Source organism: Haplochromis burtoni, unplaced genomic scaffold (assembly GCF_018398535.1).
Source record: "Haplochromis burtoni strain Fernald_Lab_line unplaced genomic scaffold, NCSU_Asbu1 Contig_340, whole genome shotgun sequence".
Lineage (NCBI taxonomy): Eukaryota > Metazoa > Chordata > Actinopteri > Cichliformes > Cichlidae > Haplochromis > Haplochromis burtoni.
In genome coordinates, this window is record NW_024582701.1 from 533,515 (window position 1) to 558,167 (window position 24,653).

Below are 24,653 nucleotides of genomic sequence, written 5' to 3' on the forward strand. Positions count from 1 at the left end.
TAAAGGAAGGTAGAAGTTACCGTATGTTTCGGATTATAAGGCACATGAAGCGAAACAAAACAGTCAAATAAGTCAATCTTTACTCAACTCATTCTTCTTGCTTCCTCTACTTCCGTACCATTGACTGATTAATGTTGAATTCTCTCGCAGCTGCTCTATTCCCATGTTCTGGACCTACGAAGGTTTGAGTGTTTAAACAAGAGAGAAAAGTGTGAAAATGTTCATGGCTCTCTGAGAAAAGTGTATAAAGCGTGTATTGAGGGGTTTTACGGCCTTAAAACATCTATAATAATTGTAAAAAAATAAAGTTCACCTATCGTGGGTTATTTTTAGAGCGTAACTCCCGCGATAAACGAGGGACGACTGTAATTCATCATTGGTGACTACGGAAACCCTACCCACCTAATCTAACCCAAGGCAATGACAAGATTGCATCTACGAGGTGGGAACTCAGACTCTGACCCTGCTGCATATGCATTTCCGTTATATTTAAAGCAAGTCTTATTTTTTCTGCTTGATATTGAAATGAAGTGACAGCACCTGGGTTTAAAAAACAGTGAAACTTCTGTAAGTCACCTGTGAGGTATCATATTTGGGGGTTTCACAAATCTGGCCCTGTGTGACAAAATTTTGGTGAACTTTCTTTGTTAGTCTTTTGTGAATTCAGAAAAAAAAGTAATATTTGTTTCTAAATCCAAGTTAAAACCTGTAATACTTTGGTTGTTTTTTTGTTTTTTGTTTTTTTACATTTAGCCTAAAACATTTATGAACTTGTAATTTTTGTGTGTGTGTAAAATACAGCAACAAACCACAGCAGCACTGAGCTCGATGCTGGGCTGTGTTATTAGGAGTACAGCCACTAATGGGCCTGCATTTTACTGAGTGTGCAACCTTGGTTTAAATGAAGGTTACATCCATTATGTGCTACCTTTAGGCTAATCTATCCCCATTCCCTTAACACCCCTCCCTCACTGCCTCTTATACTTGCTATACCCCAGTAGTTATTGTTTAAAAAGTCGAAATCTATTTACATGTTTCTAAAAACACAGAGTTAGCTGGTGTTATAATATGATAATTCCACTTTTTTCTCTAATGATTTGTCCAGTCTTTCACCTGATTGGCCTTCACCAATCAAGTCACGTGGTTAAAAAAAGAAAAAGCAGGCTGGCTCGCCACTGGATAAAATGGCTCATCACTTAGGCTATTTTTTGCTGTGTACTTACCGTGTGCCTGAGCATCCCATGAGCCTCTGGGGCAAACTGCATCGTCAACACACGAGGGACGGTGTTGTTGGCGGGGAGGGGGGTGTAGAGGAGGGGCCGCGCTGAATAAGGAAGTGGGGTTGTGATTGGTCGGCAGGAGGGGAACGAATGACACCAGGGAGCCGAGAGAGTGATTGAATGGGACAGAGAGGAAGGGGAAAGGGAGGGAGAGGGGAGCAAGGGGATAGAGACAGGCAGAGAGGTAGCAGCAGATGGATTGCTGCACAGCCCGCAACATACTTACCGAGGACAGACTGTATGTGTGACAGCGCGTGTGTGCATGTACGCTGTCACAGAGGAGCACGGTTGTGAATGAGTATTTCATGTTGTGTGGAAGTGGATGCAAGGAGCAGTAATTCTCTTGAAGGGGTGGGGGGAACGAGGGATACAGACAAGTGAAGAGTCAACACTTTCGCTCTTCACACTCGGACTACTTTCAGGGCAGGTGCAACACCAACAAACCACTTTAGTAAGCCAATCACCAATGAATGTGACAGAAGAGTCTCCGTAAATGCTACAGACTGAGGCGGGACATATTCTGTGTTTGCTTGTGTTTTTTAAACATTTTTCTTTGTTTTTTCGCCTGAGCGGAGGACAGTGTCTTTACCAAAGGTAGAGTAGTCTGGATAGCTTTGGGAGTGCAGACAGAGGGATCCTCTATGGTGAAAATGAGTCTGGAGCCTGTGCAGGTGATGAGCGGACAGGTCGCCGAGCTCAAAGTTGCCCCTTCGTCCAACGGCGACAGCGCAGGATCATGGGAGGGGAAAAGAGAGTTTGACAAAGACCACCTGGGCCTCACTGCCAAGCCAAAGCCAGTAAGTCTCACTCTCCACCCAGAACTGCATGTGTCCCACTTTTATTATGTAATCTTTCCAGATCACAAGAGCGCGAAGGCCTTGCCGGTTGAGACAATCACATGGAACCAAAAAACCCTCTGTACTCCTCTTCCTTCTCTCCACCCTGTTGCTGCCCCCCCCCCCTCGCCCAGCTTATTCTCTCGAGTCAGCTGTTGACATTGCCCACGTGCGGTTTTAAGCACACCTTATAAAAGGGGGGGACTGGGAATCAGGAGCGGTCAGGCAAACTGTGAGTCTGGCTGTGTTTTGGGGTCCACAGACTATGAGTTCAGAGTCTATTTCATCCTTTGCCTCGGTCATGAATGAATTGAAGAAAAAACTAATATCTTCTGTGTCTGCCAGAGTTTAGCAGCTGGGCAGGCAAGCTGATAATGATGATCACTCACTGGACGTGGGTGCACAGGCTCATTTACACAAGATTTAATGACAGCAATACACACGATGCCTTGTAATGATGTATTTCCAAATAAATCTAAGGTCACAGTCGACCTGTCTAACATTAGGGTTGCAGTTGCCACATGCTACATAGGCACATTTTAAGAAACTAGAAGATACGACCTATCAAAATAAATCTCCTACACATAATTAGAGTTGTTCTGCTCAAAGCGTTTCCATTTGGGAATTCCTAACAGACAAAAATTTTATGAACCGCACCTTTCACCCAAATCATAGATGGGCTGATGCTGACCTGGTAGATGTCAAGAGGATGTTTTATATAATAGATTTAAACAAATGTACTGTAGTGAAATCACACATAAAGCCAGCAGTCACATGCTTTAATCTCTTAATGAACAATTCGAATATATTACAAAGTTTGCTTGACCAGACTGCAGCTATACTTGATCGCTAGGTCCACAGCCTGGACTTATATTAAACTGTCGAGATGAAAACTCCAGTTTGTAAATGTTTAGCTTGGATCTCAGCTTACAATTAAAAGGGATCAGATCACACTCCCTGGCAAAGGTTTTGATTCTGTTTATAGCGTTGCAGGATATTGAACAGAACATACTGTACCATTTCCAGGGAATCACGGACCAGGCTGCTAAACTAATCCGAGTGACTCTGAGAAGGCATAACTGTAATGTAACTAACAAAGCATTTAGTAAGCTCGTACGATTAGAAGAATAAGGGCAGGATGAAAAACATTAAAGACTGAATTATGTATTCACAGGAAATGCAAGCTAACGTGAAAGGACTCAGCTAAAAGTGTCTAAAAGCCGAGTAATCTGTGCTGCTCGAAGATTAACGCGGCCACATCGGTGTATTTTCGGACTGTAAACATGCATCCCCATGTGTCCCAATGATAGCGCTTAGCTATCTGTCTAAATATTACCGCATCGTATTACGGTGTAATGCATTCATCTGAAAGAGCACATACCTACATAACAGCATTAGAGAAAACTGTATGTGATTATTTATCATAGGAACTGCACCGAATAGATTACACTGAGTTTATTTCAATGAATGAACTTTCTAATTGAACAAAAGAAATCACCATCTGGTTATGATCTCGTTTTCCATCAGGTGGTGTGATAAGTAATCAAACACAGTGAAATGAACTTTAAGCAGAACATATATAGGAGGACAAATAAAGGGTCATATTTGGAAGGTGTTACTTCTTTTTAGTTGTGCACTTTTAGCCATGTTACCGTGTCATATTAAATAATTCTTTAAATAATTTAAATGGTCTGACAAGTGTAACCAAATAGCACTGATAGACCTTTTCATTATATCTATGCTGAAACAGAACACGTCCAAAGGCAGGTAATGAGGGTTTTTTTTTTTCAACCCTAATCCATTTGAAAACAGTTTAAATGTGGTGAACAGGTTTTATCTTAACTTGTTGTCATTATTTAAAATACAGGAAGGTCTAAAGCAATGCTGCAAACAATTTTTAAATCCTCCAGTATTGTATGAACACAAAGATGTATCACTGTGCAAGTAAATATCACACAGTTTCTACACTTTTTATACCTTTAGTTTTTCTATATTATAGATCATAGGAAATACTAAAGCAAGGTCAAACTCATTTTAGTTTGTGGGAAACACACAGTCCAATTTTTATCTTACTAGTTACCAGAAAAATACAGCTTAATAAACTTTTTGTTGCTGTTTCCTTTTACTGTAAAGACGTTTAAGCACATTCTGAAAATGCTCACATTAAAAAAAATCAAAATAACAAAATAAATCCAAACTAGCAAACTGACAATGAAATAGTTTTTGGCAATTATGTTCAGGTTCAACCACACATCATAGGTTTTCCACATTCAGTATAAAGAAACGCTACTGCAGTAAATCAGTCCAACTTCTTGGGCTTAACAACCACAGTTTGGTGCCATCTGTCAGCAAGGAGGCTGTAAAACTGAATAAATTAGCAGTTTGGACTTTATGCTAAGGATGTAATCCATTCCTACGGATTTGCAACATGTACAAAATAGTATAAAATTCCCTCCTTTGTAGTGTTTGCTCTGTGCAAAGCTATTAATGGAGATAAATTGGACATTTTGGTTGGTCAGATCTCGTGCCAGAGATGTTTGACACCCTGCATCAGCGTAACTTTGTGCTGACATTCATCTCTGTCTAAATAAATAAATAAATACATCTGGGTAAATTCCCAGATGAGTAAACATGCAACTATTTTGCTGGTAATAACTGAAATGAGTAAAGAAAATCAACAGCCTATTTATGCAAGATAATTCATAATTTTATTGGGGGGGGGGGGGGGGGGGGTTTTTTTGTCTGGAAATTACGCCCCTGCCCCTATGTTAAAAGACTAAAGTTAGGCTTGTGGTGAGAGGTTGTGTGAGGTTAATGATGTAAAATGACTCACAACTCAAAAAAAATGCAAAGTGACGACACATAAAAGACGTCTGTGTTATTTATACCCTACTCAGTGATGCCAGGCTGGTCTGTGTCACTGTCTCCCGTGACTTCCTGTAAGCCTCTTTTACATGTTTATCTTAGACAAGATCAAAATAAATCATAAATGAGTAATTATACTGTCAAACCTTCAGCTATCATACCCAAAGTCTGGCATAAAAAATGCACAAACACTAACCAAATGCCGTGCACGTTATTTCATGATGCATAATTTTCAGTTGGGTGATAATACTGCCCTGATTCTTAGACCAAACCTCATAAACCCTGTGTTAGCATTGCTGTTTCTGGCAGTGTCCGGTCACTCTGCCGTGTTACCATATCTGCCGGTGCTGGAACAGACTGCATCATCACTGGCCTTTACCTTATCTATAAATATCTGCACCCCCCCCCCCCCCCCCCCCCGATCGCCTCACCCTGTCAGTCTCTGCTCACACTCTCACTGGTTTTATTTTCCCACCGCTTCCCCCTCTCACCCCCTTTCACCTTTTTTCTCTCCCCAGCCCTGCTCCCTGTGGGTAGAAGGGATGTCTCTCAGGCTGTAATATGTAAATAACACATGACTCATGGATACCAGTCGGGGTATCCATGATCTGGGAAGCTCTAACGGGATTAAAATATAAAGGGGAGCACCACTTCAGAAACACACTGAGGATTTTCTTTTTTTTCCTTCTTTTTTTTTTTATCACCATCAACTTTATTTATACAGTTGCCTCTGCCATCACAGACATCAGTGGGTTGGAAGTGATTACAGTTACTCTGAGTCCCCAGTGCAGAGGAGCCATATGACTGGGTTTGGAGGCCCGCTCAGAGAGGCCAGGCAGTTAACACTACTGGTATCAAATCACAGCAAAGCACCGGAGTCTTGCTCTGGGATCACTCTCAGACTGTGTGACACGTTATTCATAGAGTAGACTGTGTACCAAAAGTCTGGTACACCTGCAAAACTGTCTGAGATTTTGTGCACGTTGATCACATTTCTCGTTTGTCTCCATAGCTTTTAGAAATATGTAGAATTATGCGTCAGGCATAGCAGGACATTATTTAAAGGAAATATTGTGATGCTGAAAAAAAGCTTTGTGATGAATAAAAACTGTCATTCTGCTAAGGTGACAGGGAGACGAGCCCGGAAGGTGGAGGGAGCCGTGTTCTTCGTAAGTATGTCCCGGTTGAAAGTTGGTGTCCAGTCAGTGCCACACCTTTCACCCTGTTTGAACCTCCTGTGATGGCTGTTGATGTGCCTGCATGATCACGGATACTCCCACTCTACTAACCAACGGGCTGACCTAACACATCATCACGTGTGCTGTCATATCGATCCATTCTTCACGTCCGTATTGGCTGCCGAAGGAATATACAGTCTCATAATCACCCTTCACTACACTGAATGTTTTGGTGACTTTGAAAAAATAATAGCAGTTTTTAGATGACATCCTCTCCTGCAGGCTCTGAAGCAACTCTCATGGCGCATCTGAAGCTTTTTCTTTGTTTTAGCAAGTCACAAACCTACTGACATTTGTAACTACGCCAATAACTAAACATCCAGCCTTGAAACCGAGCCTTTTTCAACAGTATCATGTGTGGCTCACTATTAGGAACTGGATTTGTTTGAAAAAAAGAAGTAATGATCTAATATTGTAGTTTGTTAAATATTTATTCTTTGTGGCCTTTAATTAACACCATCTCCCAGTGGGCATTCGTGTTACATCAGAGGTACTGATGGGAAAGATTCTCGTGTTTACAGCTTCTCGAGATGACAACAACTTGAGCTGGCAACTGCTAATCTGATTGTGCTACATCCAACGCTAACCAACAAAACAAAGAGACATGCACATTATAAAAAAAAGATATATTATAGGCAATACTATTTAAGGAGTAAAATTACAGTCTAGAATTTGGCCAAAGACATGATTTTCTTTTGCAGCATTACCTCTGTAAACTGCTACAGTAGATTTTTAAATCCAGCAATATGCAGTTGATGTGCAGACTTTCAGCTTTGATTCAAGGAGTTTAACAAAATCTATGTACGTATGTAAGAATAGAAAATATTTCTATACATAGTCCCTCACCCTCACTTTCAGAGGCTGAAAACCCCTAGATAATTGACTGAAAAGCAGTTTTGTGGCCATCTTTCCCTTGTTTTATACACACACACACACACACACACACACACACACACACACACACACACACACACACACACACACACACACACACACACGATAAATAAAAAAGTGTTAAATTTGCATTTTATAGCTTTACAATGTAATTTTAAATAAAAGGTCAAAGTGAGGGACACCATTATTAGGCTGAAAAAACAAAGTTTAGAGTCAAGAAACACTTTCATGAATGGAAATACAAAGGGTTTACACTAAGGTGCAAAACATTGGTTACACATTAAGACGAAGGCCAGGTTAGACTTTGCCAGAGAGATGGAGCTATCGAAGGTGGATTCAGGCCTGGCAGAGCATCTCAGTGGAAGAAACACAGCATTTGGTGATGTCTAAGGGTTCCACACTTCAGATAGAGTGCAAAAGATTTTCATTGAAGGATTATTTAATGCAAACCTCTTGTTAAACCCCTTGGATTCAAGCTGAAAGCTGCACTTTTGAAGTGCAGACTACGCAGGATTGACCTATTACATTTTTATATTCTTGGACTCTACTAGAGTAGTGTTGCATGATTCACAGTTCAAAAGAATCTTTATTTAGCCCCTCAGTCTATTTAGTGTGTGTAACATGCCATTTTAGCTCCTCTCCCTCACTGTGAGCCAACTTTCTTCTTAATGACTAGTTTTTTAAGACATTTGCCAAATTGATGCAGACCTTCTGCTTACTAACGATACATTTCACTCTGACTAAAACATAAAGCAGATTTTTTTTAAACTTTTCTTCTCTTATTAAGTCAGCAAGAATAACACTCCACATTTTGTCTATTTTTATGCAGTTTTATTTTAACTGTCACTCCACTCTTGCACTCTTGCTCTTCCTTTTTTACTTAGTTTTGCTAAGACAGGCTGTAATTGTCAGAACTCGTGAACTCGTATGCCTGTGTTTGTATACGCTGCCGTAGGTAAATCCTTCAAGATGGCGTCAGGTTTGGAGTCGTGTAATTCATCTGTCATCACATTCATTGTGCTTCACAGTCAGTGTTGATGTTTCATACACTGAAACATATGTGGATCAGAAATGCATTACGACTAATAACAAAAAGAAGAAAACAATGATATTTTTGTATGATATGCATGCACGGAAAACATGTTTTTCAGTTCAGTGGACACAGAAATATAGAAACTGTCAAAATTAAATAGTGTTTCATCAAATCTATCCTTTAATCTGACTCCCATGTGGGATTAAGCCTAGCCAGGTGACGTGTGTGTTAGCAGGTAAGTAGGCAACAGGTCAGCAAGCAGCAGGGTTGTGATGGAAAAGAGGCTAAATGCAGGAACAATGGCACGGCGCACATGTCGGCTTGTGGCCTATTTACAAGTACACAAGCGTCATGGCTGAGATGAGAACAGGCAAACATCTCAATACACAGAATCCAACCCCTCACTCATCCGTGTGGAAACATACTGACTCACAAGCACAATTTTAGACACACTGAAAACAGCTGAAGATCACAGCACTGTATAAACAACAGTAAATATACAGTAAAATAATTAGCATCGGATTTAATCAATACTGCATCAGAACAGTAAATTTAAAAAAAAACCCATAAGCAACACTCCATTTACCCAGTGTCACATGACACACTTTCACACTTTCACATGCACATTAGTGTTCTCTGCATTGGCTGAAACACTTTGCCCCTTCACCCCACTCTTCCCACTACACAGGCACGAGTTCCTCTGCCCACTGTGGGCAATTATTGCCAGTTAACCCAGGAGGAATGCAGCTCCCCCCCGGCAACCCCTAAACACACAGGCCTGAGTGTAAACACACACATTGGGCAACATGAACACAATATGACACCACTGCGCCATCTAGCAGTTCATCTGAGACCATGGAAACAAAACACACATGTACAGACAAAGCTCCAAAGAGCTCTACATACACTGACTCGTTAAAATGGACCTCTCTGTTATTTAGTGAAATATAAAATTGTTGTTTTTCCTTTTTTAAATGTATAGAATCTGAAAAGCATGAGGAAACAGGACGGGAGCGTTGACATTGTATTCTGAAGGTTTGACATTTTTGCCATTCATATAAAGCAGTATGATTCCACACAAATTAAATTCTTATGACCATGTGCAAAGAACTTGGAGTCTTGTTACCTTTGAAGAGGTTTCTTTGAGGACAGGAACTAGGTCTGGGACTTTGGTAAATCACGGTGCTGATAAAACAACAATAAATGTAGTGACTCTGCTCTCAGTTTGCGTTTAAATGGGCTTGAGCTGGCTGTTATGTGCAAACTGTTTGTGATAATATGGTGATTAACTGTGATAAGCTGGCAAAAAAATTTGGAATCTATTGCCATCCACATACAAGAAATTCACATTAAACTGAAATTCACACTGACTAGTTAAATTCACAGACCAGCCAGAAGCTCATACAACAGAATTTCAAGAATCTCTCCACAAGTAGTCACACAGTTGCTGCATGATAGAGATACTGATAGGAACTGTTATTAAATAGGACTATGATTGGAATACAACAGCTTGGAAACCAGTTAAGTTGTTGAGTCGAGCTCCCTGTTGCAAAGAGACACATTGCAAATGACTTGTGTTGATCAGTGCAGACTGGCTCAGACTGCTGCCTACGTTTAAAAAGCAGCAATGATCTGCAAGCCTCCAAATTCTGAATGCCATTGGTCTATTTTCTCCTAGTCATATGAAGGTTTTTACTCTACTGCGGCTCAAACATTACCCTCCAGTTGGTGACTTCCAATAAAAATAAAAAGTAAAAGCAGTAATACTTGGCTAGTTGCGAGGGGACTCGTAGTCCCTGTGAAACTGATGACTGAAGCCCCACTCACACAGGCTTAGACACTCGTCAGGGGTCAGGTTACATCCTGGTAACTATAGGTTGCTAGGGAGAAATGTGGTTTCCCTGACCGCTTGCTGAGTGGATTTGTATTTAAGAACAGTACTAGAACATACTTTTTAGTTCAAAAGCAAATTAAATTGGTGCGTTTGTGCATTTTCCCCCAACTTCTACTAAGACGCTGTTTGACTGTCTTTTTTGCACTGCATGTAAAGCCTGTTTATCCACGGAGCTCATGAGCAGGGAAATTTTCTTGTTAGACTTTTCACGTGTTTGAGGCTAAAAAACACTTTAGGATCTTTAGGATTTATGATTTAGACCTTTGTCACCATGGTTACATTAACATATGTCACTCAGAGTCACAGAAATATGGAAAAATAACAAACAACAAACAGTAGAAACAAATATTGGTCTTTGGTTTGGTCATAATTAATGTTGTAAGGGGTTTTTTGGGGTGGGGGGGGGATTTTGAATTTTTTATATATTTACGAAATTAAATGCCTAAAAATCCATTTGGAGCTTGATTATTTGGCCCTACAAAGGTTCTCAAGGACAGGCTTGCTTTGTGTTGACAGTGCAGGGACAAATTGTGTTTCTTTTAATTCTAGAGGGTAAACACAGGATGGAACTTGTAAGATGAAAATTCAGGAGGTCTGTGTTTACCACTTCTCCTTAATATTGTTTTGTGTCCCATGGTAAATATATCTTTTATATTTTTATTATTTTGTGTTTTGTACTTTTCTCTTGCTTCTGCACAATTCTAAATCTGATCTTTGCAATATTTTCATAATTACTACAGCCACATGAGGCTGAGGTGATATTGAAAGCTAACAACAAGCTGTAATCACGGACTGTATATGAGAGATGGACATATTCTCTGTGTATGAAAAGAGAAGGGAATTTCAAACCTGCACGCTTTCTAAAGCTCCATCCACACAGGAAGTAATTCGCTCATCAGGCTTCGCATTAAAGCTGTTTGGTCATTGGTGGACATACCAGGCTCTGGTAGCCTCTAGTTAACCCTAATGCATTAACTGCAATGTCATATGTGAATCACCTGTATCCTGTGTTCTCATTGGTACACATTTCAGTCGCTTGGCTCGAAGCTGAGATTTTCAAAGTTTCACATGTGACCTGCCCACTTATTTAGAAGACAGTCACTTGAAGTTGCGTAACAGCTACTACAGTAGGTATGTACTCTATTGGATTTCTCAGATTTCCACTTCTTGCTCAAGATGGTGACAGCCAAAGTCTGAGGTTTTAATACGAGAGATTATACACATCCACTTTTATATATACTCAGTGCTCTTAAGCCCAATTTCTTGCTTTTATATATCTGTATGTTAAATTGTTTTCTATAAATGTTGAAATTATTAGTTTAACTTCATATGTGCATATTGTTATTAGTAACTCTTAATTTAGAATTGCTTTTATGAGTGCACCATGTTTAGTTTAACTGCAGTTTGTACTTTTTCTATTATAAAGGGATTTTGCCAACTAGATACTCTATTCTATGAAATTACATTATAATATCAAACAGCTTTAAAATTCACCCAAGATAGCACATTCTTTCATCTATATTCTTAAAAAACATAAAGAGACAGTTCCATAAACTCAAACAGTCACAATGTGATTGAAGTGAAGACTTCCAGCTCTAATTCAATAGTCATGAAATTGTCTGATTACTTTTCAGCCTCTGAAAATGGTTTTAATTCATAAACAGCTAATGCTGTACCTGTAAACAATTTTTGTGAGACTACATAGTTGAGTTTCTGAATATACATAGCCTTCATTCTCTATCACTCGAAATGACTCCTGTAATGTAATGGCATTCAAAGAAGTTAACATCGATAGCATTTAACACACTGATGTGAAGATAACAACAATAGACCAAAACAGCACGCACTCTTTAAATAACGGGCACGCATTCCTCTCTGTGTTTCCCATTAACCACCTATAACTTATCATTACTGTTCAGTGGTGTTCTCTTTTTTTGTTCATCTTTATCTTTCCATTGTCCACCTTGACTTTGGTTTTCTGCAGCCGAAGCCAGAGAACGCAGTGACCGTAGCTGTTTCCTCTCGGGTCCTGTTCCGGACTGAGCGGGAGCAAAAGGTGTTTGAGCAGCAAGGTGTGGAGGAATATCTGAGATACCAAATTGAACATGAGAACGAACCCTTTGCTCCTGGGCCTGCTTTCCCCTTTGTCAAGGTTAAAGTCACACAAGCACACGCAGATGTTATTTTTTAATTCTTAAATTCTTTTTTGGTCTTGATTTTTCTCAGCTGACTGTTTCTCTGTCTTGACAGGCTCTGGAGACGGTTAACGCTCGTCTGCGAGAGCTGTACCCCCAAAGTGAAGAACTGTTCGACATCGTTTTAGTAACATATAACCATGCCCACGTTGGAATCCGGCTCATCAACACCATCAACCACCACAGTAAGCCTAAAAACTGTCAGTGTACGCCACTGAAAATGAATTACTCGCCCTACGTGGCATTATTAAAAGATGCTATGCAGCAGACAGAGTTCTCAGTTTAAATAGCTTCCTGTCATGGGATAACAGTCCATTGATAGGTCAATTATATATCTGAAATTTCAAGCACCCACACAGACACTATCAGTTTGACAAGCTTATTATCACACTCTCCATGTTGCCAATCTGAACTATGCCCACCGCCCCCCACATCATGTCTTTGAAATCAGAGTCTTTAAAGACCTCATTTGGTTTATAATCAGGAGAAAAATATAATGTGCTCAGATCTGCTGTATGCAGTAAGTAGCTATCAGCCATTTTTCTTTATGTCCATGACAGTGCTGACACAGGAATTGGAATCACCTCTCTTCATATCATAGGTAATAACTGCAAACCTTGAATTTTGGACCAAAACTGACTTTTGTTTCCGCGCAAACTCCATTGTGTGATTCATTAGCAATAACAGTAACACGTTCCAAAGCAACATGTTACTGTTATCACATAAAATTTTTCAGCAACAGAGTAATATAACACATTACTGCACCAATCAGAATCTGTAATTACAGTCACAGCAATGCCTTGACTTATGTTACAAATGTTTTTTAGTTATCTGCAGAAAAGAAAAAAAAAATCAAACAACAGGCCTTTTTTCTTCGTTTTCAGTTTGCATGAGGAAGGAGGAAAATAATGGGAACTGTGTCCACATCAGAAACAAGTACATTATGCTGCTAACTTCAGCTCTTTGCAAACATCTGCACACTAACTAATGCTAACGAAAGCTAACAAATCCCCAGATTGATGCTAAGGCTGAAAGGACACTTTACCATTACTTTGCTTTTAGCATTGCTTTCTGACAAGTAGTTAAAGAACATTTTTCTTAAGAACAGTAACATTTAATGTTCATCTGCTAACCCACCAGCTTGTCCCAGTTGTACAGAGATTGCAACTCTATTTTTACTCTGCTGTTACCGAGGCCTAAGACTGAGTTATAATTAGGAAAGAAGGAGTGAGGATGTTGGAGTATTTTGACATTTACCTTCAAAGCTGCATCACGTTTTGAAGACCTCAAGTGGGCATGACAGAAAGGTTGTAGGGGATTACATTCTGACATTTGAGGGCCTCGAGGGGATTGTGTGTCAAGGAATCTGGATAATGTACAACCATGTGTCCTTAAAATTTCTTAATCAGTTAGATAAGCAAAGGCATTTATACAGGGTGGCAGTAGCTCAGGAGGTAGAGCATCATCTACTGATCGGAAGGCTGGTGGTTCAATCCCTGGCTCCCCCTAGTCTGCATGCCAGATATCATTGGGCAAGATCATATTCATACTCCATTGCATCGGAGTGCGAATGGTAGTTGCTGTCTCTGTCTTTTCTCAGCAGTGCGCACACATGGAGCAACGTTTACCTAAAAGCACAGAAGACAGTGCATGTGTGTTTTATAGAGTACTTTGAGAAAGTAAAAAGGTGTGGATGGTAGAAGCAAATGTTAGAGCATGATCAGGGTTAACAACATTCCTGTGAGGTGAAGTTATTATCAATGATGAGAGGTACGGTGGAAGATGTTTTTTAGAAAAGAAAAATAATAAATAAATAGCATTTGATGTGTGTCAGTTAGAATCTTTAGTTCAACCAAGGGACAAAAAGAAAAAGAAAAAATACTGACGTGACAAAAAGCTAAATAATTATACTTAGTTTTCCTCCAAAATATAAGTTTAGGGCTGCTGCTGATCAATCACAACTTTACTAAGTGAAGCAGGTAATCCCTGTATAACTTTAAAAAATAGTCTATAAATGCATCTGCTTTTTTCTGGGGTTTTTTCTCAGTTTAATGCTTCCAATAAGAGCACGCTTTCCCACTAACGTCCAAACCCAGCACCCAAAAGCACGCACAGTTGCATCCATACATCATCCAGAATCTGACGCAGGCTCAGCTGAGAGACAAACAGTGGAGTGTATGAACAGCTGACTGACAGGATCCTTCCCAGGGAAACTCTCAGACCCCGTGATGACATCCCTCTCACAGACCACTTCCTGTTCAGTTGCTCTAATGTTTTCAGATCCTCGGGGCTTCATGACGGGAGTGGGTTCAAGCTTATTTCCCTTTGGGATGTAAGAATAATCCAAGAGGCCCGAAACAAAAACAAGTCTGAGCGAAGCCACCAAAGCAACACTCGGCCTTCCAGATGCCTCCATGTTAGAGCCTCTCTGGTGGCTCTATGTGAGGCATTCAAACAGTCGCTTGACCTCTGAGCGTTCCTGCACACATAAAGGAAACATGGCTTCTCTGATAACATTGATAAGTGTTTCATGAGCATCTTTCCTGCAGTGGGTCTCTCTGAGTAGCAAAGCCGTGTTAAAAAGATTGAGGATCATTTATTCTAGCTTGAGACTGGATGTGCGAACTGGACGTGTTTATTTTTGATTATCAGCGCACCCAAACTTTTTTTCGAGGCAGAATCAAGTATTAAATTCCTGCACTATACACCTATGAATAATGGACGTGTGCAGGCATACACCTGACTTCTATAGGGGCAGAATTCTACCTTAGCTTGTAGCTTGTTCTGGGTGCTCTGCAGTGTCTTTTCAGTCATGTTGATTTCCTGTTTTATTACCATGTTTCAGATGTTTTGAACAAGCAAATAAATCATGCAAAGAAGATAGATGAAAACATTTTTCTTAATAGACAGGGGAAAAAGATACAAGAACGTCAATGGCAAGCATATTTTCCCTCGAGTGACTCCCACGCTCCTGCACCAGTCTGAAACACAGGATGAGGTGCGGTACAGCGTAGGGGAAGGGGAGGGGGTCAAACTCACCAGGGTCTGACTACAAAGCTAAATAAACCATTAAGAAAATCTTCAGAGGACAGTTGGTTCTTTGAGTAACTGAGAGGAGATTACTCAGGGGGCTTAAAGCAACACAGTTCCTCTGTTCCTTCTGGAGTCCAGCTCGTTTTGCCTAGAGCCTGATTATGAGTCACACTACATTTATCTGCCTTTGTTTCTTTCATGTGTCTTTAAAAGTGAACTTCACATTTTGAACTGATTACCAGAACAGCAACAGGCAAGGTTTATACATACAAATGTAGCCACCAAACTGCACAAAAATATCGAACTTTGCTTGTTTCAGCCTGAAGAATATTCGCTTTGTCCGCCTGCTTGTCCGTATGTTCTGTATTCAGCACAGAGCTGCACCTGCCTGGTTTGCCTCAGCATTTACTCCTATATTAATATTACATTATTATAGTCGACAGTGGGCTCTGCAAATTATTCGCAGTGGGGTATATATTTTCCCACATATTTTCCCAGTTCTTTGGAATGACGTGGGATAAACTTACTGAGCCTATAATACATTGAGGCAAAACTTGATCAAAGTTTTTTTTATATCCAGCTAAAAAACAAACAAACAAACAGACATTTCTTATCAGCTTGGACTCATGAAAAAATGGAAAACTCAAGAAAGAGCATCTATTTGCTCATGTACATGGACGTCAGTTGTTTTGTGTTTTTGTAAGGTCTCAGTTCCACAGGCCTGGAGATGGATCAGTGATATCCTTTAACCTCAGGTTGGCAGATGGTTGCTGATGGTTGCTGGCAGTCTCCAAGCAAAATTTATTTAAAAAGAAAGGTTTACAAGCAAACCAGAAAGGGAGAATGTTCACCGTTGCTTTGCACTTTTCACAGTTTAACTACTGCTTGGAGAGTAGTTTGAGAGTGTTGCATCAGTCTACTAGCATCTATAACAAATCCAAAAATGTTTTTGATCTGCCACCTGTTTTGTGCCCAATTTTCACCTGAGAGCGAGGAACCTCCAGCAACCACTTGCCAACCTATTGGGGGATACATGTTTTTACCTAGAAAATAGAAGTTGCCCGGGTGTTATCAACTGATCTGTAGGTCTGTGTGACTGAGGCCTTAGACCAGGGATGGCAAACTCATTTAGCATCGTGGGCCATGTAGATAGTCAAAAAACACCAATAGAAAATTTGGTAGAGAAAAAACCCAGAGACTTTTCTGTCATCAAATTGTTTAATTGATACCTAATTACTTTGCTGTATGAATATCCAAGAGGGAGGTCTTTATCAGTAAGAAAAGGTAAAAAACTTGTGAAAATACAATTAAAAGTCCAAGTCTTCATAGGACGTTTCTGGCACCCGGACCTGGTGATGGACACAGCTGCCTTAGACTTAGCACAGCTTTAACCTCCTAGGACCTGGCGTCCATATATGTGGACATCACATTTTGGGTTGTCTAGACCAGATTACTAAATTTTGCTCTACTTGGGCCTGATATGCACTTACGGGGACATTATAATGCCATTGTTCTATCAAAATTTAAAACGAATGTCCTCATATGTGGATATCAGGCCCTTGTAGAGTAAAATCAGGTAAAAACATCATTCTTTGTTTTTACATTCATGAGGTCCCAATCAGCCCAAACAGCAAAGAGAAATTAAAAATGCTTGCTACGAAAGAGTTCGGGTCTTCCCTGCTGCAGCATGTACCGAGAACATTTTAAGCCATCTTTTGTTATTTTTGGAGCAGTTACAACATATAAGCATTTAGATTATACCCTGCTTGGAAAAAAAAAGTAAGGGAAACTCTCTAATCAGAGTATAACACAAACTCAGTTAATATTCAAGCTGTCCAATTACTGTATCCATATCATCTGCTTTAGAGCAAATCAAATGTGTGTTTTCACTTGCAGCTGACTTTTTACACTAAAGGTCAGTGAGTACAGCGTAGACTGGAATAACAGTTAGCTTTGCAGCGTTACAGTCTCAGAAGGTCATTAGCTGCTGCAGTTTAGGCTCTAAAATGACAATTTTACAACATATAGAAGCAAATTACATGGAGTAGGAGTTTTAATGTACTCTGATATTTTATTTGCCTCTTTTAAGTTCCCAAACGTTGTGGAAGCCCTGTGCTAAAAAAGGCCAGTGGACCTTTATTGTGGATGAAGATAAATTCATGCCTCAGCGATTGCAGCTTTAAATAATTGGAATAACCTTCCCATTTCTCTTTTTATAAATCTCCCGTCCACACTAACCTCCTCCTCTTACTTCATCTCCATATATCTTAGGTGTCGCCTACCTTTTCATTCTATTATGACCTTCAACTCTAATCAAACTCAATCCATCACCAGATATTACTCTATTTTACTCCCGTGCCCTTTCTAATAGCCCCCCATCCTCTTCTCCCTCATAAATACCAGCTCATTTTACCCAAGGACACAGATATAATCCGCAGATCTGTACTCGTGGATCTAATTACCTAATATCAGTCTCTTCTCATTTTCCACATACTGACTGTCCACTGCTCGGTGGATCAGTCCACAGCAGCGAATTAAAAGGCCTCCCAAGCCAAAATGTAAACAGACACTTTCCCACCAAGTCTTTTCGCTTCCTCCTCTCATCTGCACAGCCTCCGTCTTCCCGCCCTTCTATTAACCCCCTCTCTGGACCCTCTCCATGTTTTAAGTACTTGTAAGTTTATCCTCTCACCATGTCTTTAGAACATCTTCGCTCCTTTTTGCCGTCCACGGCCCCCGAAGTGACCCCTTCGTGAACTCCCTGACAGTCAGAGCCCCAGCTTCTAGTGGATTATATAAGCGACTTTTTGAAGTCATGCGGTGTTTGCTGGTATGCTAACATGCAAATAGATACATTTATCAACACTGTAATGGATCTGTAATGCTGATGATGGACTGAATGCTGACATTTAACACCAGATGATGTACTGAAATTAAAAACCTTGTTGCTATTTGTTCCTCTCATCCACAGACTTGTTCATTGAGAGGTTTTGTATGACGGGGGGAAGCAGTCCTATTGGCTACCTGAAGGCCTGGCAAACCAACCTCTACTTGTCTGCTGATGCCAACAAGGTTAGGGAGGCGCTGACTGAAGGTAAGGCCAGTCCTGCCACAAAGCTGAAAAATACTTAGAAGTTACTAAAGTTTACAGCTTTTTCTACGTTTCACACCAGATTTTTTTTTTTGCATTATGTGACTCTTATATAATAATGATTGAAAGCTGTAGCACAGGACTTTTACAAGCTAATAAATATCTGTTTATAAGCATTTTTAAAAAAGAGTTTACACAGTGTTATTGAAGTATATCGTTACCTCGTGACTCTGTATTTTGCACAGTTCTAAACCTTCTGTCTTTCATTGACTGTATATAAAAGATGGCCATTGTGTCGTACTTTATTAGTTTTGGATTGCTCATTTTGAAGCGTTAATGCTAGCTTTTTTCCCCCGCCATTTTTTTGTGTCTCTGTTTGTGTGTGTGTGTGTGTGTGTGTGTGTGTGTGTCAGAAGTTTTGCATGAAACGGAGAACCAGCTTGACAGCTAAAGCTTGTCAGCTTGGTGAGCAAGAGGCATCCATAAATGGTGGAAGTGTTAGTAAACAGTTGACCTTTGCTCCAGGAGGGACAAAGGGCCTAACCAACCACCTAAACATAAACCATAAACTGTACGAGTGCAACACACAAAGATGGCTGCTAACTGGTAGTAAGTGATGGATAAAAAAAAGACTAGAAAATTCTCTTGCAAATATTAAAGCACAAACGTCTTGCTGGACCACACAGCAGATCATATTGGAATTAATATTCTAAATTCCATTAAAAAGTGCAAACAGCACAAAAATTTAACTTGAATTAAAGTAAAATGAGGTCTAATAAACAGTGATTGGACCAGAGACCAATACACAGGACTATCAACATGCTTTTTTATTTTTGCATTTTAAGATGGGATTTAATGGGGATTAAATGGCTTTTGGAACGGGGCCTCTTGTAGTCCTTAGATTAACTGCAGATTTTGTCACCTCAGCATTAACCTAATTTTCCAGTCGTAGAGCGTGGGATGATTGGTTTACCAGAAAAATTAGGATCAACTAAAACAGGAATAGAAAATTGAGGAATCTCCTGAGGATGGGCTACTGAATAACCACTAATCACCAGAGAGGATTACATTAGTACAGCATTTGGTTTATGTTCATATAATTACCATCCGACTATAGTGGAAGACAAAAGAATTCAGATCTGAGAACAGTAGATGGCAGTGATCGTGCTTGTATTTGCCTCCAAATATGGGGTGCATTGCCACAATAAAAAAATATATTTATGCATGCTAGTATCCTGGTGTCCTCCTAGAGATCGGAGTAATTTAAATGGAGTAATCCAGTTATATGTTTTAGACATTTAGAAAGTCTCACAGAAGCAGTTTAGCATACAAATTAAAGGCAAACCAGTAGCAACAAGTCGTACACGGCACTCACACACTCCGTTACTTCAGCTTTATTTTGATCAGGGAAATGTGTCCGAAGGAATGCCTTCAGGAAGCTTTCGTGCCTCACATTTAATTAAATCGTCCTTCTGAGGAAGCTTGATCTTGAATTCTTTTCAAAGCACATGTAACCGCACTAGTTGGTTTGGCCTATTTGCATGCATTTTATTTACATGTAGTTTCAGCACACTTGACCTTTTCCAAGCTGGATAACAAAATCTAGTTTTTGAAAGTCTTTCCTTTTTTTCAGACACAGATAGAAATGTTTTGAAATATACAGGTTCAAGTATGATTTGAAATTCATAGCAATAAAAAACTGATCTAATCCCTAAATCATAAATCCCCCCATATATATCATGTCATACATAGAAAAACTACAAAGCAGCCTGCACACACACACACACACACACACACACACACACACACACACACACACACACACACTGTGCTAGGAGTGTACATTGTTTACGGTGTGTGTATTTGCATAAGAAGTAGCAATGACATCTTCTGCAGTGCTGCTGTGACTTTAGTCTTTGCACTCTATTTGATGGTTTCCATGGTGCCATGGCACCGTGAGGGGTTACCAACATCCTATTTGTTGTAGCTTTGGCTAATTTGTGTCACAATTTGAAGTCACTGGTCATTTTCTGCCAAAGAAATAAGAGCCATTAAAATGCAACGATGGAAAATTTGTGGGACTTGAGGTGACAACCACATCCAACGATTTAAATCCCTTCTGTGCAGCGAATTTCATGCTGCATTATTACTGCAGCCAACACAGAGGAGGTTTTTGTGACACAATCTGTGTCACTGGGTGTATAAACTTGAGACAAATTTAAGGAAAATTAACTGGCTGTGTAAAGCTTCAAGTGGCTATGGTTTAAGTTCTGTCGCACAGTAAACCTTCTCTGGAGCATGTAAGAAATCCACAAGTGCAAAATGAGTGCCTACTGACCAATCAGTTTGCCAGAAAGTCGCATCACCATTTCTGGAAGATAGTGAGACGTTTTTCTTTCCCGACAAGCACTGAGAGGAAATATAATAGCTCAGGAGCAACATTACTCATAGCTTGTTTTTCCCCGTTGGCCTCAAGTAGCAAATCAGTTTTATTTTTCTATCAGCCTTAACATAGAAATGTAATCCCAACACAGGATGGTCTAAGCCATGCACTTTATGACCTTATATAAAATTTGCAGATAAACCCACTTACTGGTTTGAATTCTGTTTTAATCTTTGCTCTTTGTTTGCTCTCACATAGTTTTAACCCTGCTGGGTTGCAGCTGAAAGAATTCATGAATTTTATCTGAGACTTAATTATGGGCTGTCTGTAAATGGACTGCGTTTATCCACCACTTTTGCAGTCTTTCTGACCTCTTGAAGCACTTTGCACTACAGTCACATTCACATATTAATACAGCAGGTTTTCACAAGGTGTAGAGCTTTCAGCTGTATTGTGTTTAACCTCACGTTACAATTTTCGTTTTGTTTGTAAAATATCCGCTCCCAGGAGACCTGTGCATGCTTGTGATTGGTCATTTGTTGCAAACGTCACCCTCTTCATGTGCACACACATGCTACTTAGGGCATGCCACGTTGATGACTGGGAAGGCCACAGAACAATATAACCTAAAGGGATCAAGGGTTTCCTTTAACTGTCAACCATCTGTAGCTGTCAAGGCATCTCCAGGGGCTTTCTTCATGTCATTTACAAGCTTCGTGCCAGTAATGCCGCACCTCTGTGGGAGGCAGCTCCTCAAAAACACAGAGCACATAAGCAGTGGAGCAAAGGAAGTGGTTCTGACATTTTACTTGAAAGCTCTTAATTAGCTGTAAATCCATTTGTTAATACTTCCTCTGAGTGTTAGAGCATGTTTTTAAGGACTGCGGCTATGAAGGTGACAGTTAAAACCTTCCTGATTTGTTCTGTTTCTGGCAGGAAATGAAAGAGAGCACAGAATGAAGTGAAAGATGCTTTTTTGCACCTTAGAAAATCAAAAGATTTATTTGTGAACTGAAGTGACGTTTAAAAGCTGATTTTATCTAAACAAGCGATGTCTCTGTTTACTTGATTCTCAACCACTCAATATGCAAAAACACTGTTTAGAAAAATTAAAGGAACACTTTTTTTAATCCGAGTGTAGCACCAACTAAATTAAGATGCCTTGCTGTGTCTCCCAGCACAGTCTCAAGAGCATGGGGAAGATTCCTGGAGACAGACAGCTGCTTTAGAGCCCTTAACCCACCAGCAAGACTGTTATTTGCTTCTTTGTGCAAGAAGTAACTGGATGAGCACTGCCAGAGCTACAAAATGACCTCCAGCAGGACACTGGTTTGAATGTCTCTGACCAAACAATCAGAAACAGACTTTATGAGGGTGGCCTGATAGCCAGTGGATCCTGTGCTCATTGCCTGGCACCGCGGAGCCCAGTGGGCATTTGCTGTAGAATATCAGAATTAGCAGGTTTACCGCTGGCACCCTGTGCTTTTCACAGAGAGAGAACAAGTTCACCCTGAGCACATGTGACAGACATTAAAGAGTCTGGAAAAACTGTGGAAAACGTTATACTGTCTGTAACAACGTTGGTCTTTCAGTGATGGTCTGCAGAGAGATATCCATGGCAGGTATACCGGCTAGGTAATTGCAGACTGGCTGCCATTAATATTAGGATGAAACCCTTGGATCTTTGTCAGGCCCTACACTGGTACACTAGGTCCTGGGTTCCTCAAGGTACAAATGACAATGCCTGCTCTCATGTGGTGAGAGTATGCAGGAGGTTCCTGAAAGATTAAGAAATTGATATCCTTGACTGGCCCCCAGTTTACTTCAAATTGTCCAGGAGCTCTTTGATGCTCTGATCCAGATCTTGGGGGAGATCCTCCAGGACACCATCCATCATATTATTAGGAACATCTCCCATGAGCCTGTGGGGGCCATACACACTATTCAGTACCAGTTTGAATTGCTGCAATGAAATTACAGGAAAACAGACTAGCCATGAACTGAAACGTGAAGTAAAGGAAGCAAGACAAAATATCTGATAGGGAAGGCAACTCCTGACTCCCTCTAAAGAAGAAATGCAGAGAGTCCAGTTAAGAATTAAGTGAAGGAAGTGAAGGAATGAATCATAATGTACTAATGTTAAAAACAAATGAAGTATACAAACACAACTTCTCTTTAGCTGTAATTAACTAAGTGATAGTTGAGCCCTTTATTGTCTTATGCATTTGTGTTCAGGCATCGCAGCAGCCACAATGTTCATGCCGGAGAAGATGACAGAGGTATCCGAGTCCCAGCTAAGAGTGGCATTTGATGGCGATGCTGTCCTCTTCTCAGATGAGTCAGAACGCATCTTCAAGGCCCATGGGCTGGACAAATTCTTTGAACATGAGAAGGAAAATGAGGACAGGCTACTGGACCATGTTTGTATTCTTTAATTGAATTTCTTTGCATTGATTTTTATTCTATTCAGTTTTATTTATAGCGCACCAAATCACAACAACAGTGACCTCAAGGTGCTTTCTATTGTAAAGACCCTACAATAACAGAGAGAAAACATCAACAACAGTTTAAACTAGCACTTTAGCGACAGAGGGAAAGAAAAACTTCCTTAGCATTAGCTTCCTTAGGATTAGCAATTAGCTTGGAGCTTAGAAGGTTAATACCCAAGGCTAAATTTCAAAGAAAAAGAAAAGAAAAACTAACTGCAGATTACACACACAATATCCCAGACTGAGATGACTCCAAAGAGTGTAGCAATCCTTAAAAACATTATATTCTTCCTAACATTATCTTTTCCAAGCAGCCTCAATGATGAGCGTGCATATGGTCTCCACATGAAATCCATTTCAGTAACTGATTATTCGATGAATATATTATGCAAAATTAAATGAAATAATAAATTGTTTCTAAAGACTGTCAGTTGACATGTCATTCTCCTTGACAACCAGCAATTTCAGAAATTAGCAGTGCATACCTCACGCTGTGCAACATTACAATAAAATGGTGCTAGCTCAATCAGGGTTTGTATGTGTTACATACACATAAAGCTGATGCGTGACAAGTCAAAGATGAGTCAAATCTTAACATATATACAAGAAAACAGATAGCAGGTCCTCACTAGCTTTTCCTCTTTGGCAGGGTCCCCTGAAGGGCTTCCTAGAGGCACTGGGGAAGCTCCAGAAAAAATTTTACGCTAAAGGCCAGCGTCTGGACTGCCCTATCCGCACCTACCTGGTCACAGCTCGTAGTGCAGCAAGTTCTGGGATTCGGGCTCTCAAGACACTTCGGGCCTGGGGGCTGGAGATCGATGAGGCCTTGTTCCTTGCAGGAGCACCAAAGGGCCCTATGCTTGAGAAGATAAGGCCACACATCTACTTCGATGATCAAATGTTTCACATAGAGGGAGCGGCAGAGATGGGTACCATCGCTGCACATGTTCCCTATGGCATTGCACAGAAACATAACTCCAAGCACAACACCAGCGCAGGGAAGTAGACAAAAGGACTTTGGATGTTGGTGACCTGGTAGAGGGAGGGGATATTATCTTAGGACAAAAACAAAAAGTTGTTAACTTAAACTCCCGGAGAGCAGCCATTTGGCTTTTCTACCTTTAAAACCCGGAGAGCAGCCAAATGGCTGGTAGGCTTTTAGCTAAGCTTTAGCTTCAGCCAAGTGGAAGCTAAATTGGCTAGTCATTCATATGTAAATTAGGTTGTTACCTGGGAATTCTGGAGGGAGGGGAGTGGGGGTGTGTGATGAGGGGGTGGGGGAGCTGCTAAAAGCTGTGAACTTCCTTTTGTGTTCGTCTTGATGCATTCTCAATCATCCAGGGAAATAAATCTCCAAAAGTCACCAACTTGGAGTGTTTCAGTTTGCCATCTTAGGGAGAAATCAACACACATGGGTGTATG

General features: G+C 40.3%; 1 protein-coding gene across 1 annotated transcript; it reads left to right on the forward strand.

Annotated features, from left to right (window-relative positions):
• Positions 1–1,414: 1,414 nt before the first annotated feature.
• Positions 1,415–24,398, forward strand: nt5c1aa (5'-nucleotidase, cytosolic IAa). The gene is made up of 7 exons (XM_005942590.2): positions 1,415–2,077; positions 6,106–6,150; positions 12,025–12,192; positions 12,291–12,420; positions 18,240–18,362; positions 22,978–23,162; positions 23,881–24,398. Exons 1-7 carry the CDS (start codon positions 1,922–1,924, stop codon positions 24,235–24,237), a joined length of 1,164 nt encoding a protein of 387 aa, XP_005942652.1. The 5' UTR covers positions 1,415–1,921; the 3' UTR covers positions 24,238–24,398.
• Positions 24,399–24,653: the final 255 nt, after the last annotated feature.